The 18585-nt window shown below is 43.0% G+C and overlaps 1 protein-coding gene across 1 annotated transcript in view; it reads right to left on the reverse strand.

Annotated features, from left to right (window-relative positions):
* LOC117474903 (vascular endothelial growth factor C-like) overlaps positions 1–18585 on the reverse strand; it is a gene marked incomplete at its 5' end in the record, with an annotated part of 44785 nt that overhangs the window by 10395 nt on the left and 15805 nt on the right. Inside the window, 2 exon segments of the mRNA XM_034120928.1 lie at positions 4423–4747; positions 17730–17872. Of these exon segments, the coding sequence (XP_033976819.1) occupies positions 4423–4747; positions 17730–17872 (468 nt within the window).

The following is an 18585-nucleotide window of genomic DNA, read 5'->3' on the forward strand; positions in this document are numbered from 1 at the left end:
AAGATGTGTGAGTGAAGAAAAACAAATTGAAAAAGAAAAATTGAAAAGAAAGTCAAACTTTTATTTTGAAGGCCCGATTTTCTAACACTGTGCATGCAGTAAGCATTGGACTGGAAGTACCAGAGACCATAAACGGTTTTGAAAACTTCTGTCACGTAGTGATCATCTTCTCACTAAAACATCTTTGCTAATGTTTTTTCGAGTCTTCTGGCCAATCAGAATCAAGATGGTTGCCGGAAGTCCCCACGGAGATTAACTTTGCGGTAGAACTACTCTTTATACATCCATGGGTACAACTTAACATAAAAATGAACACATAATTAAATATGACCCCCGGTTTGATGATTGACAGGTCACAGAACAATGGGAGCTATCTACCCTTACCCACAATTTAAAGTAATTCACACAGACTCTCTCCTCTTTGCTCTTCTCTCTGTGAGGAGCAGCAAGTTCAGCTGTCAGAACTAAGTGAAAAACAAACAATGGCATCAAATATTATTAATATGTCGGGTAGTAATAGATGTATTTATTTTCTTCTCAGAGTGTACCAGAATGCGTAGTTTATATGTTAGTATTTCAAAAAATCTCCTTGGGGAGAATCCCCCCAGACCCCCCTTCTGGGGTTGGGTTTTCAGCATGTGTGCCTTTTTGTGTTATACAGTTCAGCTTTGATTCCATCATCTCATTAAACCTTATTTAAAAGCATACTTTAGTTCTGTGAAGGGATATAAGGGATATGTGCACTGTACTTCACTTAGATGAATGGAGTTTATTTGTTCCGTCTTTTGCATATTCTTCTGTCCCTCACCTATCCTGCATGTGTGTGTTTTGTAAAAAGTGTTTTGTCTTAAAAATCTCTCACCAGTGGCGAGCCGTCAGGGCCTTCTAGGCCCTCTCTGAGGGCCTAAGATATTCTAAAAAATAATATTTGAAAACATAAAAAAAAAAGATTTCGATATTTTTTATTATATCTTTCATTAGTTTTACCAAAATGACTTGATTTAATTTTATTTAAAATAACATTTCCAAAGAAATAAATCCTTCGAATCTGCCTGTTCAGTTTCTGTTTGAATGTGAAGGGTTAAATGAAAGAAGCTCGTCTCTGCGAGTTATGTGAGATAGGAGCTGATTGGTGGTCCTGCTGTAAATTCACAGAGGGCCCACTCTAGTAACTCCACGAGAGAGTAATGTCAAGTGACAGTACAATTGACCAATCATATCTTCCCTCGAAATGGGTGGGCTTTATTTTCGCGGACTTTATGACAAGTTCCGCCCGCTGTGAAGTTTATGCAAGTGGTGCAGTGACGCGTCCTATAACCCGGAAGTAAGCTGCGCTCGGGTTCCCTCGACAAAAAGCAATGGGATTTCTCCATAGGGTTTTGGAAAATAGCTGGAAATAAGGTCTGTGGAAAACGAACCTGTTAGATAAACGCACGTTTTGTTCAGCCGGATAATATCCACATGTCTACCCTACTTTTATAATTTTCGAATCATAAATCTAATCGATAGATTTATGATTAGCATAAGTTCGTTCCTGATGGCTCATGTCAGTGATAGTGATGACATCGTTGCGAAATTATTAACCGAGTCATTTTCAAGATTGAGTTACAAAGATAAATTGGAGTGGCAAAGGATCAGCTGCATGACCCCGCCATCAAGTGCTTCATCCAAAAGGACAGGAGGATGGACTTTGTGTTTAAAGGTCCCATGTCATGCTTTTCCGGTTATTACCTGTCCCCTTGTGTGTTATGAAGGTTTCTATCAGTGACGTGCGGTGAGGTTCATGGCTGGTGAGACACTGACTCACTGAGTCAGATTTACAAATATTATATTTTGACCTTAATCGAAATATTCTGTTATTTTCAAAAGCTTTTTTAGTCTGATGCTTCGATTCATTTTAAACAGACCGTTCAACAAAAGGATACCCAAAATCTAAATATTGGATTGTTCTTTCTTAGTAAGATCCCATTTTCATTACAAATGTGGTCTTACCTTGACTTGAAGATGAAGTCCATGCTATCCTTCTGGACAACAATCTCTATTACTTTTTTGTAAAAGTCCTCCTTATCTTCCTGTAGTTTCAAAAGTCTAGTTTGTTGTTACGTCTACCGTCTCTGCGTAGAATTACAGTAGCAACAAGAACCTGTGGGCTCACGTGCGCCCCCTTCAGTGCGGCAGAGGTTATGGCTGCCTCCCCTGGTGCTTTTTCATTGCCGTTGTACGATGAGACCAGCGAGCCTAAATATCATATATACGTGAAATAAGTTATTTAGAGACTATGGATGGCGAGGATAAATGTAATAAAGGGATCTACAAACATTACATTGGTGACCTACAGTGAGATGGTAACAGGCATGCGCTTAGGGCCCGCTTTCCAGACAGTTTCTGTGGGGTGACGCATTCTGAGGTGAGGCAGAGCTCATCTGTGCCTCACCTCACCCGACAGTAACTGGCTTGAGTGCGCTCACAAAATAAGTGCCCGCGCTAAATTAGTGCCCGCTCTCCAGCAAGTTACTGGACGTTGCAAGTTACGACGTGCAGTCAGGGGAGGCTCTGCCTCCCCTGACTGCACGTCGCTGGTTTCTATGCATGTAAACGGTCTGCAGAGTCACAAACCCTCAAAGTACACCCTGTAGCGAGTAAAACTCTAACACAGAAAATACCTGTCTGTGCTGCCCCAGAATGCCTCGTTGGAGATTTCTCTTTTTCTTCCTGGGTACAGTGACGTGACCATACCCAGATGGACCAATCCGTGGAGCTCCTCACACACAACTGTGGCGCGCCTACACTGTAGGTGCGTGCCTGCTGGCAGTTGTTGTTGATTTGGGCATATTTCCTGGACAGGCTACTTTGTGCAGACAAAGTGAATGATAATTGTAATATTCCAGTTATAAACGACATGAATCGTCAGAATGTGTTGCTGTATTTTAGTGGTAAAAAAAATTCATTCATCATCATAATTATTCTATATATATAATTTACACAGTGCCTGTAAACCGGAGGAGAACGCTGGCATTTCTTTTTTTGGCAGGGATAGGGTCTGCAAAATTAGTTTATTTTGGGGATTGACTGGATACTCTGACCGGTCCACTTCCTGCCCGGCGCCTCTGCAACGCCTCGTGTCGCGTCGAAAATAGACTTGCATCCTATTTTTTGCGGAGCCCAGCGCCGAGACGCTTCTGGGACGCTTCTAGCCGTAACGCAGCGCGTCTGGTGGAATAGCACCCATTGACTAGAGTGGCCGCAAATGCTGTGAACGCTGCGGCGCAGCCGTAACGCGGCCCTAACGCGGCTGTAGCGCGGCGCAGACGGACCCGGTGGAATCTAGGGGTCACACTGTCCGTTCCTCGCAGCAGCGAGCCGCGCAACGTCCCACCAACACGGTACCCAGACCCCACGCAGCATTCTCATCTGTTTGTCATTACTGGTGTCATTTTCTGGTTGCTAACGCCATTGTAACACATAATTACTGATGTTCCGCTGTAACGGTGGTAGACTCATCAGAACAGAGTGGGCGAGCTGACCAATCAGAGCACACTGGGCTCACAGGGAGGGGGGTGCAGGAGCTCCAACAAGGCGTTTAGGACAGAGAGTGAATACACATACTATACAGAGATGCTGTATGAGAAACCAATGTGAGTTTGGAACATTGCACAATATAAATCTATTCTAGTAGACCTCAACAATGGAATTATGATCAGTAGAAATGGCCATGACATGCGACCTTTAAGTGATTTGATCATCAAAGGTAGGCCTAAGTAATTTTCAATGTGGGCCGCCGTGCCGATTTAATTCATTTGTAATTGTTACTTGGCTGTGGGTGCCCTGTCATGATAGGTGTTTATATAAATGGTGTTGTTCTGTGTCGTAGAGGGTCACTGTCATTGATGCGTTTTGCACCCCGGGCCGTTGTTTTGATATTCCGCTGAAGTATACGCTATGACGTAATAACTTTTCTTTTTTTTTTTGTTGAGGGGGGGGTCAGAGGGCCTAGGTATAAAAGTCACGGCTCGCCACTGTCTCTCACTGCATACATACAAGTATCTAACCTGTAAAATGGCACTTCTGCATACAATGGCAATGTAAGTACACAGCTCCGGTGTGGTCCACAGCCACAAACGGCTCAAGAAGCTTCTGAAATGCTTCTGAAACGCGCCCGGTAGGGTATGACGCCGGAGGAGGCCGGACCAAAACCGCGGCGCAGCCGTGACACGACGCAGACGGACCCGGTGGAATCGAGGGGTTAGCCTATATTATGAGGTCAAGCTTTGAACTCTGTGCACTGAGCTCTGATTGGTTAGCAGGCGGTGCTTTCCTCGAGTTGATCTCTTATCTCGAACCCAACCTGAGAGCAGGTTTAGGCTTAGGGCCATTTATCTCCCTGTGAGAAGTGGCAGCAGATGAAGCTGAACCCTCCGTTACCTGCATGTGTTTTGATGAAACCTCCTTCCTCTAAGGAAACACTTGTTGGGCGACTCATTGCACTCGCAGGAACACTTGGTTCTGTTGAGCGGCTGGTGCCGGGGACACGTCCTGCTGCAGGTGCACTGACAGGTGTCCTTGTTGAAGACGTGGTTCTGCGGGCAGGAGGGAGAGGGCGGCACGCTGCACACACACCGGCAGATGTTCCTGTCAAAGTGCCGGTTAGGGCTGCAGTCTGGAGTCTTATCCCCGCGCCGACACACACACTGACAGGTCTCCACGTCCAGCTCCTTATCCTTACCACACACATCTGCTGAGAGTATGTCTGCAGAGGGAGACACACAGATGGGGTTAATCTTACATGCCTGGATGGATTGATTTACAGTGTTATCAGGGGTGGGTTGTGACAGATAATCAGGTTAAATCAATCAGATTACAACAACAGAAGTAAATATAATAAACAGGTTACATTTGAAAATGCAATTATAGTAATTGTCAGTTCTATGTTTTGATTATGGCTTTAAAAAATGACTATTTTATGTGTACTGTTCTGGATGAAACACTTTACAATAGTAATTGCACATAAAGAAACAAATGTGGATGCACCTAAAGCAGAATATTCACACAGTACTATTTAATGTTGCCTTCCATTTAAACGTACAGTAGGGTTCCACATCGTAGTGCCACATAAACAACTGTATATTAGCTGCTTTAGTATCATTGTTAAATGTGTAACATGTGAGTACAGAAAGTGTTATGTGTCTGATATGTACTATGGTACTGTCTTAGATATTGTTTTATTTTAAGGAATATAGAGCCAAACTTAGCATCTTGTTTTTTTATATTTAACCAAATACCCAAACCCACATTCAAGACAACTTAGCACCATAGCAACCAAACATATTGGTAGTTTAGTTGGTTACAGTAACTTTAAAGAAAACAAAATGTACGCTATCCAAACACTGTTGTAAATGTTCTCTATTTAAAACATAACTACATATAAAAACTGTGTGTGACAGCAGTTTCATGAAACTCTAATTTGAGATGTTCCTGAAAGGAACAAACACTGTTCTCTCCTTCCTCTGGGATAATACAGATGTTCTCTTTTAATACTGGAAATCGTCTTCCAGCTGACAGAGAGAGTAACAGATGGTCCGGCAAAGGGATGTTCGGACTGTTCAACACACACACACACACACACACACACACACACACACACACACACACACACGCACACACGCACACACACACACACACACACACACACACACACACACACACACACACACACACACACACACACACACACACACACACACACTTGCTCTGTGTGTCTACAGATGAACAAACACTGATAACAAAGACACAGTTTATAGCTGTCAAAATGCAAGCTGTGTCTACTCCAGCGTAGCAGCATGTGCTAACAGACGTTTACAACTAAATCAATGCAATGAGCTTCAGTGGAACTCTATGTTCTGCTGGGGACTTCTTCACTACACAATGTAAAGCCTCTACACACAAGATACTCCTGTAAAATATTTGCATAAATATGCGCATTTGCAACATTTACATTACTAGCCGTTGTGTATGCTTCAGTTCATTCAAATGTACCAATAGATGCTCACAGGATTATATTGATCCAGAGCATTCCTGAGGTAAACTGTTGTAAAGCCTAAAATATTCTAGGCTATTGAGTGAATTTGAGTCCTGCAGTTACTCAGTGTATTTTTATAGGGCTTTTATTTATAATGGGGCAAGCAGGAAGGAATGCATCTGGTATTCGCTCCCTTTGTCAAGGTTGAAAAAAGTGATAACGTTTTTAAAGTTTTGGATTATGGAGCCTCTAAGTAACCCTGATTGGTTGACGCCTATATTTGCAGTGGGAAAGCTCCAAAAAAATACTTTGTTTCGAAAAATAATGTTGTGTTTCGAAAAAGAATACTGTACAAAGTTGCGTTCTGTGTGAGATTATTTTTTTTTTGTAATTAGTTTTTATTGAATCAGGCACAGTGAGTTTACATTTATACAGTCAATTTTTTTTTTTTCTTCCCCTTTCCCCCCCTCCCCTCCCAGTCCTACAGTAGCTAGTAAAGTAAATAACTACGTAAATAGATACATATATAGGTAAAAAATACAGTAATGTAAAAGATAATATTAAAATAAGATTAATTAATAGATACGGAAATAAAGAATAATAGCCATAATACATGTACCCATATACTCACATATGTATACCCACATATGCACATACACATATATATATATGTACATACCTACACACCAATACACATACACGTACACATACATACACGTGCACACATACATGTATACTGTATAAAGACAAAGACAAAGCAAAAAACTAAATAAACAAAACAAACCAACAACAAAAAACAAAAAAAATACAAATAAAAAAGGAGACAAAAACAAACACATACATTCGTAGTTCCCCCCTTTCTTCTTAATGTAGTGTCTTAAGTTCAGCTATGTAGGCTATCATAGAGCCCCAGACAGAATCAAATAGTTTTGAGGAGCCCCTCAGGTTATATTTGATCTTCTCTAAGTTCAGGTACATCATAGGATCTTTAAGCCATAGAGATGCTTTAGGTGCTATCGAAGATTTCCATTCTAGGAGTATTCTTCCACGTGCTAAGATAGTTGCAAAGGCTATACTGTCTTTAATTTTCCTCCTCATCACTCTGTGGCCAGGTAGTACTCCGAAAATGGCAGTTTCTGCACATGGTGTCAATACCACGTCCAAGGCCTCAGCGAGGTGTTTGAAAATGCTTGTCCAGTATCCTTGTAGGCGAGGACCAAAACATATGAGTCATGTTTGCTGGTGACGTGTGGCATCTGTTACAGGTATCCGTGACATTTGGATATATTTTGGAGAGTTTAGAATTGGTGTAATAGATACGGTGGACAACTTTAAGTTGTATAAGATTGAGCCTGGCACAGGACGTACTATTGTTCACTCTCGTTAATGCACCTTTCCAGACCTCATCATCTATTGCTTGGACTAGTTCCTCTTCCCAATCTTGTTTGATTTTACCAAGAGATGTTTCTGTGAGACGGGAGACGGAATTGTAAATTCTTGAAATCAAACCTTTTTCGGTTGTTAGAGTGTCCAGAATTGAGTCAATTATTGAATCCGGAGGGATATTGGGAAATGAAGGGTTATTTAGTTTAACCCAGTTACGGACCTGGAAGTAGCAAAATAGATGAGAGTCTGGGAGACAAAATGTGTCAGAGAGTTGGCTAAAGCTACCGAAAACATTGTTAATGTAAAGGTCCCTTACTCTGATAAGGCCTAATCTCTGCCACATAGAGAAGGCCCCATCAGTGTAAGGGGGGAGAAAGAGATGGTTGTTGCGAATGGGACTATGTATAGAGGATCCATAAAGTCCATGAGCCTTTCTAAATTGGGACCATATTCTTAGGGTGGAAACAACTATCGGGTTATTCGAATATTGAGTCGGCCGGCTGGGTAATGTAGATGTAAGCAAAGCCAAAAGTGAGGTATTAGGACAGGATTTGGCTTCAAGCTCACACCAACTCAATGTTCCTTAGTCAATACATTTATTTTGTGGATATTGGCTGCCCAATAGTAGTGTCTTATATTTGGAAGCGCCAATCCTCCTGTAGATCTGTGCCTTTGTAGCAGCTCTTTCCTAATTCTAGGAGTCTTTCCTTGCCATAAAAAAGAGGAGATTAGTGTGTCTATTTTACGAAAAATTGATTTGGGTAGGAAGACTGGCAGACATTGAAAGAGGTACAGGAAGCGAGGGAGAACATTCATTTTGATACAGTTTACCCTCCCTGCGATAGTTACATTTAAATGATTCCACCTTTCCAAATCAAGTTTGAGCTTGTCAATTAATGGTGGGACGTTGTCTTTGTAAAGGTCTGAGAGTTTTCCACTTATATTCACGCCTAAGTACTTAAAAATTACTCCTAGACATCTTGAAGGTGATGAGTCTATCAGGGATCTGAAGGGCCAAGTCATTTACAGGGAAGCACTCACTCTTGGAAAAGTTTAGCTTGTACCCTGAGAAGGTTCCGAATCGGGTTAACAGATCTATTATGTGAGGAATGGTAGATATAGGGTTAGAAATGAACAATAGTAAATCGTCAGCGTATAACGAGAGTATGTGTTCTGAACCATATCTGATAATTCCTTGAGTAAAGCTAGCAGATTTAAGCGCAATTGATAGTGGTTCGATTGCCATGGCGAATAGTAACAGGCAACCCTGGCGAGTACCTCTACCTAGTGTAAAATATTGAGAGTTTATCCTGTTAGTACTCACTGAAGCCTTGGGTGAGGAGTATAACAGTGCTATCCACAACACAAATTTGGATCCGAGGCTGAACCTTTTAAGGACCTCAAATAGAAAGCCCCACTCCACCCTGTCAAACGCTTTCTCTGCATCCAATGAGACCACCACTGGTGTCTCATCGGATGCAGGAGAGAGGAGGATGTTGAGAAGGCGACGGATGTTGGAGAAGGAGTATCGGCCTTTCATAAACCCAGTTTGGTCTAATGATATGATGTTTGGCGTGACTGATTCAAGGCGTATCGCTAGTATTTTAGCTAGGATCTTATAGTCCGCGTTCAGAAGGGAGATGGGGCGATAGGAGCTACATTCAGAATTTTCCTTGCCTGGTTTTAATAATACGATTACTACCGCCTCTGTCAGAGTTTGTGGCAACGTTCCCCGGTCCAGAGAGTCCTCGAACATTCTCAAAAGAAGGGGGGTCAATTTATCGGTACATTTTTTATAAAACTCAATTGGGTAGCCGTCTGGGCCCGGGGCCTTAGCACTCTGAATCAGCCTGATCGAGTCAGCTATTTCACTGGGCTTTAGAGGTTGATCCAACTCACCCTCCTGATCAGGTGTTATGGACGGAAATTCCAGATCATCCAAGAATTTTGTTCTGTCCGCATTATCGACCGGGGCTTGTGAGGCATATAGTCCAGAGTAAAAGGTTTTAAAGGTGTCATTGATCACCGATGGGATTGTTGTGAGTTCACGAGTAGGGGTCCGTATTTGTTTAATTTGTTGGGATGCCAACTGGCTCTTAATTTGGTGCGCTAGGAGACGACCCGCCTTCTCCCCATGTTCATACTGAAATCCACGCGATCTTAAAAGCAATTTCTCAGTCTCTTGCGTTGAAAGTAAGTTGTAGTCCATCTGAAGATTTTGCCTTTCTTTATCTAGTTCAGGGGTTGGACATGTTGGAAGTTTGCTATCTAGTTTTGCTATACAGCCCAAAAGTTCTAACTGTTTTTGCTTTTTCATTTTGTTTTGCCTTGCAGAGTAAGAGATAGTCTCTCCTCGGATCACAGCTTTTAACGTCTCCCACAAAAGAGATGGTGATATCCCATCAGACATATTGGTTATAAGGAAATCATCAATAGCTTTAGAGATTGTTTCACAGAATCGATCATCGTTTAATGGTGTGCAGTTCAGTCTCCAGGGGGGACGTGTCTTTTGTAACAGTGTGAATGAGAGGTCAAGTAGTAATGGGGCGTGGTCGGATATCACTATGGGTGAGTATTCTATGCTTTTGACAGCAGGAAGAAAATAGTTATCGATAAAAAAATAGTCGATTCTCGAGAATGTTTTGTGAACCAAGGAGTAGAAAGAGAACTGTTTCGCTTTGGGGTAGAGAAAACGCCATGGGTCCACACATCCTCTTTGACTCATAAATGATCAGATGGCTTTAGCCATTTTAGAGGTGGAGTCCCGTTTTGGGCTAGATTTGTCTAAAAGCGGGTCCATTGTACAGTTGAGATCACCGCCCAAAATCAAATGGTGGGAGTTTAGGTTGGGTAATAATGATATCACCTTTCCCATGAATGCTTCATCATCCCAGTTGGGTGCATATAGATTGGCGAGAACAACATTGACATTATTGAGGGAACCAGAGACTATCACAAAGCGACATTACATTGCATTTAGCGACCTTGAGGATCCGCTATAACCTTAGTCGGGCTGAACTGTATTTTTGTATGCATCACAATAGCTGCGCCTCTTGTTCTACTACTAAAATTGGAATGAAAGGTTTGGCCAACCCATGATGCCTTTAACCTATGGTGGTCCTTGGTGGTCAGATGAGTTTCTTGTAAAAAGGCAATTTCAGTTTTAAGGTGTTTTAAGTGGGAAAATATTCTGCCTCTTTTAACCGGGGCATTCATGTCCTTAACATTCCAAGAGACAAGTCTTAGACATGCTCCACCATTTCCTGTTACATTAACCATCATCAAAATTTGACCCAGAAGTATATGAAGAGGTCGCATGGGGCCTATTTAATGGAAAACAGGAGAAACGAACAACTAAAATACAAAAAACAAAAATAAACATATAGTAGGACCTAACACCCACATTTCCCCCCAAAAAAATGCTCTCAAAAAGGAGAGCCAAACACATATTCCCTTTCCTAAGCTTGTTCCTAAAACGAGAACTAGCAGCAGGACTCCAAAAAAGATGTCACTTCCGTATGACATTGACCTATAATCTAACTAATGTTCCTGAGCAGACAGGGCTCCTATCTCTACAATTGGACTGACATGTAGAGTAAGCAGTCTAGTGTTGTTTGTAGCCAATCTAAAGTTAACCGCACAAACCAGAAATGGAACAAAAAATGAATGGTTCGTAGCCATTACAAAGTTAACCGCACAAGCCTGAAATGGTTCCTAGCAAGGCTTGTTTCCCCCGGACCGTGCTCCTTTAACATAAACATCACACAACAACAGAGGGAAGCTAGTGCACATGCTGGATAACAACATCCATCCATACCTCACGGTGAATCCATATCAGGATATCTTAATACAAACAGACTCAGGTTAAACATTTCAACTTCACCGTTTCCTGAGATGTCCGTTTGTGAGTGTTTATTTGCCGTGCATTCAGTCCAGAGAAAGTCCGTGCTCCACAGCCTCCCACTACTCGGGCGAGACAATGCGTTGGTTGTAGAAGTCCTGGGCTTTTTGCGGGCAGTCAAAGTAGTAGTCGTCATTTCTGAATGAAACATGAAGACGAGCTGGGTGCAACAGGCGGAATTTTATTCCTTTCTGGTAAAGAGAATTCTTGATGGGGTTGAATGCAGCTCGCTTTTTGGATATATCAGGATAAACTCTCAACTCGGTGCCGTTGTACTCCAGCTTGTGTTGTCTGGCCCATCTTAAGACTGCCTCTTTTTCCTGGAAACAGAGGAATTTTACAATGAAGGCCCGAGGCTTCCCCGTGTTGTTGGAGTCTTCCGGTCTGGGACCGAGGGAACGGTGGGCACGTTCTATCTCCGGAGGACTGCTGAGAGCACCGGGACCCGTCACCTCCATTATCAAGTCAGACACAAACTTTGTCGGGTCCTGACCCCTCTCGCGCCCCTCGGGTATGTTTATTATCCTCAAGTTGGACCGCCTGGACCGGTTTTCGAGGTCGTCCACCCGCTCCTGGAGTGTGATGGTTTGGGACTGTAGGGACTGAACAGCGGCTTCCATCACGGTGAGTTTCCCAAAGTTTTCACCCACCACTACTTCGGTTTTGTCGAGACGGCTGTTGAACGATGCCACTTGTTGTCCTAGTGAGTTTACCGACCTCTCCAGGGAGTCCGTTGATTCTTGTATCAGTCTAGCCATGTCGGATTTGAAACTATCACTTTGTTTGCTGAGAAGAGCCTCCAGGTCCCCCTTGGTAACCGGGCAAGCGGCTGCCATGTTAGCTGCTATCTTAGCCGCTGTGGTCGCAGCTCTGGTTGTTTGTGTGGTTGATGTCGATGGCTGTTTCTGTTTCCCCTTAGTCATTACTTCATAGTTCCCTTAAATATGAGCGTGGTTTGAATCGGTTACCAAATCGGCTTTGAATGGTATTTGAAAGGTATAGAAAAGTTTGTCAGGAGCCCTCCACGCACACGTCTGCTCACTCCCTCATCAAACCGGAAGTCTCTGTGTGAGATTATGTGTAACACAACAGTCTGAAAAAGATACTGACCTGCAAACTGATCACAAGATAAAAAGCCTCTAGTGTGTAAAGCAGGGGTGGGCAAACTTTTTTGCTCGGGGGTCACTATGAGTTTAAAATGTGTAAGACGGGCCGGGCCAGTAGCAGATCGGTGAAAAAATATTTAGCTGTCCACTCCTCATTAAACACTCTGCACTCAATGTCGACTTTTCTTTTCTTTGGTCCACTCATTGTTGCAGATGCAGGTTCAAAGGTGAATTAGGTTCAAAGGTGAATTATGTTCAAAGGTGAGTTATTGCGTCATTGCGTCATCGTTTGCGTCATGACGTAACCATTTACGTGCCTTCCACACGGCGTATTACGTCGCTGATTTTCGCCGCAACACCGCTCACAACAACATCAATAGAGGACTGCGTCTGGTAGTTTTTAATCATACGAAGCCAGATTAAATTAAAGAAAGACTTCTCCAACGTTATACTTTTCTCCAGAGTGCCGTGGTGCATTGTTTATTAATGTGTTTCAGCGGCATTTACCGAGCGCTGCTCGTCTACCGGAGTTTATTCGACTGTTAACTCGTGGCAGCGGCCGCTGTAAAGTATTCACTGTCTGACTGTCACACAAGCAGCTGATAAATATCCCCCATCCCCATCAGTGAATGTGTGTCAGTATGAATTGACGCTGTTTGGCATCACAACGCTGTTATGAAAGTTTCTCTGGTATTCTACAGGTGATGTTAGCATAGCAACCGAAGCTAATCAGACTATCTTGACTACTTGTTGCTATCATATTGTGGCACAAGCCGTTTTCTACACGCATATTTTACCGGCGTAGTTTTCGTTATGATTGTACTTGTGATGGCCACATGTAGCCCATGTATTGATTCCATCCGATAGCTGCAATAATACAAAACAACAGGAAAACGTCTGCCTCTTCACAATGGTCAATAACAGCGAACGGATGGTTATTAAAGTAAGGTAAAATAAACAGAATCACACTAAGCTGGTTAGTGTTGCCTGACTTTATATAAGTGTTTTGAATAAGTGTGTGGTTGCGTTCTAGTCACTTTGCTCAGCGCTACTGCTTGTTACAACTTGTATTTCGCTGTACTTGCCATGAACTATTATTGCTCAGGTTAATCTCGACCCCCTCCAATGTAAGCGTGACGTATTTGGTTCTTAGATCTTGCCGGGTTGCCGACTCCAGCAAAGGTCAATTGTGTCTAGAGTGCGCCATCTAGTGGGATCAACTGAAATGCCGGGTATTGCAGGAAAAAGGCTAAATGAATGCGGTCTTTACTATAATTTGGACAATTTTGTACCAATATTCGGCGGGCCGGATTAAAAAGCCCAACGGGCCGTATATTGCCCGCCGCCCTTAGTTTGCCCATGCCTCGTGTAAAGGGTATGAACACTTTGATAAATCTACCTTGAGTTAATCATTTATTTTTCCCTTAATTACTTCTTCCAAAATTCATGCCACCTATTATGCAAAACCCACCTTTTCATGTCTTTTATACATAAACATGTGTCCCCGCTGCGTTAAGAGATTCTGAACGTTTCAGGAAACAAGATTTGCTCTCTTTTTGTCTTAATCCATTTATATAAAAACCTGTCTGAAAATGAGCTGATCAGATTTTGGCCACTTTATGATGTCATAAAGATTGCTTGGCTTGTGTTACCTTTAGCCAATCACCAACCAAGGTAACCCCCCCCCCCCCCCCCCCCCCCCCACCTTATCACCTGAATCTCCTCCTAGAGCGCCATTAGGCGCTTTCACACCAAGTACTTTTCCCAGGAATAGTTCCCGGAACTTAGTTCCCCGGAAGTCTTTATTTAAATCCTGAACTATCTAGTACATCGCGTTCACACCGGAATAAGTTCCTGAGGGAGGATTACGCAAATGAAGCCGCTGACGTCACTTCTTCTTCTTCTGCTTTGGGTTTACTGGCAGGCCGCAAACAACTTCACGGCGTATACTGCCACCGGAAGTCCCGAAGTCCCGGGTAAATCGCCAGAAGCGCTGACACCTCCTCATCACTCCACCGCACCGACGTTTTATTGCGTGCGCTGGGCTAATGCTAATAATGCTAATGCGAGCAAATAAAATGGCGACTTCACAAAACCTTTCTGAGTTTTACGGGGCGTGGTTTGCAATTCGCCCAGCCAATCAAAAATTGGAACCGTTTCCTCCCCAGGAAAGTACCACCTCTCTAGCAGGGACTGAAAAGGGGTGAAAAGGTTCCCGAGAACTAAGTTCTAGTTCCAGATCTTTTTGGTGTGAACGCAAAATCTAAAAAGAAAACTATCGGAACTATTCCTGGGAAAAGTACTCCGGTGTGAAAGCGCCTATTGTGTTTATTTTAACCAAATATCTCTCAGAGGGGCGTGGGGAGTGGCTCCTTATTTTCATCTAAAGTAAAAGACAGAGAATCAGTACTTTTGAAACAGGGCTGAAACAGAGGGGTTTATGGGATGCTGCAATGCATGATCTTTTGGGCATTTCGAGCCAACCACTTCAGAGACATGTTTTATATATATATGAGACCTATAATATATTGATGAAAAAGAGTATAATATAAATGAATTGCTCAAAATACAAATATCAGGGTACCCCAGCAGTATGATCGACCAAAGGGGCATAAAGAGGGCAAAACCCCAGAGAGCATGCTTGCTGTTAATTTGTCAATGCAGCAAGTGTCCTTCATGCTGATATCTCTCCCAGATACTTTGTAATGGCCCTGTAATACATACCATGTAAGTGTGTGTTTTTCCAAGAATAAGTGTGTGTTTGTATGAGTGAGGAGCTGTGGAATCTGCTCCTCTGGAGTCTCCATATTCTGCTGTTCTCCATCTGTTTACACAGAATCCAGAGTTTTATCATAACCAAACACACACTCAGGAACTGGCCCTCTCAAACACACATATATACACACACACACACACACACACACACACACACACACACACACACACACACACACACACACACACACACAGGAACTCACTCTCTCACTCTCTCATACACACACACACACACACACACACACACACACACACACACACACACACACACACACACACCACACACACACACACACACACACACATACACACAGACACACACACACACACACACACACACACACCGACTCAACAAACACATTGCGACCATAAATCCTGGTCGGTGAACACATGAACATTCTCCTGTCACAAAGACTAACAGAAAAGATGGCTCTCCTAACAGTGTGTTCCTCTCAGTGTTTGGTAAGAGTGAGCTCACTGCAGCTACACTGATCCTATGTTTTGGAAAATACTGAACTTACTCTGTCATGTCCGTTTCTCCCCCTTGGTGTTTCCGGTCAAATATTTGCTCTTACAAGATCCATTAATAATCACCACATTTTATTTAACATCCTTTTAAGCTGTAAACAATGTCTCAGAACACTGGTTTACATGAATAACTTAAATGAATACACAAAGAATAGAAACTGACAATGTATTGGATATTTGGACAAGGAACACCATAGGTGTGACAAAGTTGACTAAACCATTCTAAAATCAAGGAGAGTGGTGATCAGCAATTGTATATGCTACGCTGACCACCCAATTAATTCTGTCTTTTCCCCGTTCAGAGACCCAGGTCGTCGCACGCATCTCTGCTTGTCTAGCAGACATCTCTCAGTGGATGTCTGCTCACCACCTCAAGCTCAACCTTGACAAGACTGAACTGCTTTTTTTTTCCGGGAAAAGAGTGTCCCACTCTTGACCTAACAATCAACATCGGCCCCTCTGTTGTTTCCCCGACTCAGACTGCAAGGAATCTGGGTGTGACCCTAGATAACAACCTGTCCTTCACTGCAAACATCGCTGCCACAACCCGCTGCTGCAGATACACTCTTTACAACATCAGGAGGATACGTCCACTCCTGACCCAGAAAGCGACGCAGCTTCTGGTCCAGGCTCTCGTCATCTCACGCCTAGACTACTGCAACTCCCTCCTGGCTGGTCTACCTGCATGTGCCATCTGACCTCTGCAGCTCATCCAGAATGCAGCGGCTCGTCTGGTCTTCAACCTTCCTAAATGTTCCCACACCACACTGCTCCTCTGCTCCCTTCACTGGCTTCCAGTAACTGCTAGAATCCACTTCAAGACACTGGTACTTGCGTACCATGCAGTGAATGGATCTGGCCCTTCCTACATCCAGGACATGGTTAAACCATACACCCCAGCACGTGCACTCCGCTCTGCATCAGCCAAACGGCTCGCTGCACCCGCACTGCGAGGGGGACCCAAGTTCCCATCAGCAACAACACGTTGGTTTGCTATCCTGGCTCCAAAATGGTGGAATGAGCTCCCCATTGACATCAGGACAGCAGAAAGCTTACACATCTTCCGGCGCAGACTAAAAACTCATCTCTTTCGACTCCACTTCGAGCGATAGAATTACTAACAAAGCACTTATATACTAATAAAGGACTGGCTTATCTAAAGCCTGTTGAGTAGCACTTGAAATGTTTTGGCTCTATGAAACCTGATGTACTTATATGATTCTGTTTTCTTCAAGTTTGTATCTTCTTGGTCGAATGCACTTATTGTAAGTCGCTTTGGATAAAAGCGTCAGCTAAATGCAATGTAATGTAATGTAATGTTCAAATGCCTAGGGTTAAAATGGACTTACTGGATTCAGAATATTTCTGTGCGGTTCGCTCGTACGTAGTGCGCTTGTTCCAAGTTAAATTGGTTGCAACAGACACTTTTTCCTTTAGATCATTTACTTGCATAAAGACCAAAGGCAGCTGTTGGAGAGCAACAATTTTCCTTGCAACAACTGAATTGTGTAAAATGTCTGGCCAAAACCCTCCCATTTTGAGGAAAGACAGAAATGACCAGTGACCTTTCCCTTTCTCACCATGTGTAACTCAAACTCAATTTCAGTTGATGATGAAAATACACTTTACCACATGTAAAATATGTAATTTCAAAAGAAAATGCTGGGTAAAAAAATCCCACATGAGAGCTGGATTTAAGGAATGCATATTTCATCATAGTGTTTCCACAGTTAATGCTATTTTCCTGTCTGCATCATTAACTACATCTATTTAGGGTTCACAAAAATAAAGAGGCATTTACATGACCACACACACAGCTTCCAACAGCTCTGCTTATTACTACAGCCTGGATATTGTTGGCAGAGGAGGGTCATTTCCCTTCCATTAGTCCTACTGTTGGACTTTCAGCAGCTGTTACTGTATTTTTTGCTAATGCAGGAAAATTAAGAACATTTAATTTACTCTACAAAGTTCTGTAAAAAAAGCTTAATAAATCAGCTTGTGTTCAAACACTCACCAAGATGCTGTTGGGAGGGCCTTGGAGGCGGCAGCGGTGGAGGGGGGGGGTAGTGGTGCATACTGGAGGTCCCGCCTAAACACCGACAATGCCTGCTGCTCCAAGACTGACCAGGAGGACAAGTCCTATTGGCTGCTGGACACCTTCATCAGAGACAGAGAGAGGGAGATTCAAAATAGACACCGTTTTGTTTGTTAACCCTGAATATTCCAGAGCTGGTTTCCTGACTGAATGTATTGAAAATCACATATCATACACATTTGGACTATTTTGTGCAGTCCCTCAACCAATAGCTAGTCAATTAATAAATACATTTTGATTCTGAAATTGCTTTATTTCCAAGAATTTAAAACATTTGAGCAAATACTGAAAACCAGTTATTTTAGTTAGTTAGCCACAATCTTTCCGGCCTGCAGCGGGGTCATGGAGAGACTTAACCTTCACGGAAAGAAGTATTTCTGGTGTGCTTTTTGGATGGGGGGGCTGATGTTCTGCTCACTTGAGGTCCTGGGTAATGATGGAGCCCATGAAGCAGTAACACTCATTGAGTGGAGAGTCAACAACAATCTCCAGCGTTGAGCTAAACCCTCCTTAGCATGCCTCAATATCCCTCATAGATTCACTGGGCCACTTCTTAGATGTCTTTGTGACATTGCCTTAAATGTCAGGGAATGTATGATTTATATTCTCTGATGCAGTGTGTCCCTCTCTTCCCTGGTTAACTTATCACCTCCCACAAAGCCCTCAGGAGGGAGAGGGAACTGTTTGGAAGGGGAGTTTTGTTTGTTTGGAGAAAGAGAAGAGAGAGGGGAGCCTGGGAGCGTGTCAGTGAGAGTATTACAAGACATTAAAGGGG

Source organism: Trematomus bernacchii, unplaced genomic scaffold (assembly GCF_902827165.1).
Source record: "Trematomus bernacchii unplaced genomic scaffold, fTreBer1.1, whole genome shotgun sequence".
In the NCBI taxonomy this organism is placed as follows: domain Eukaryota; kingdom Metazoa; phylum Chordata; class Actinopteri; order Perciformes; family Nototheniidae; genus Trematomus; species Trematomus bernacchii.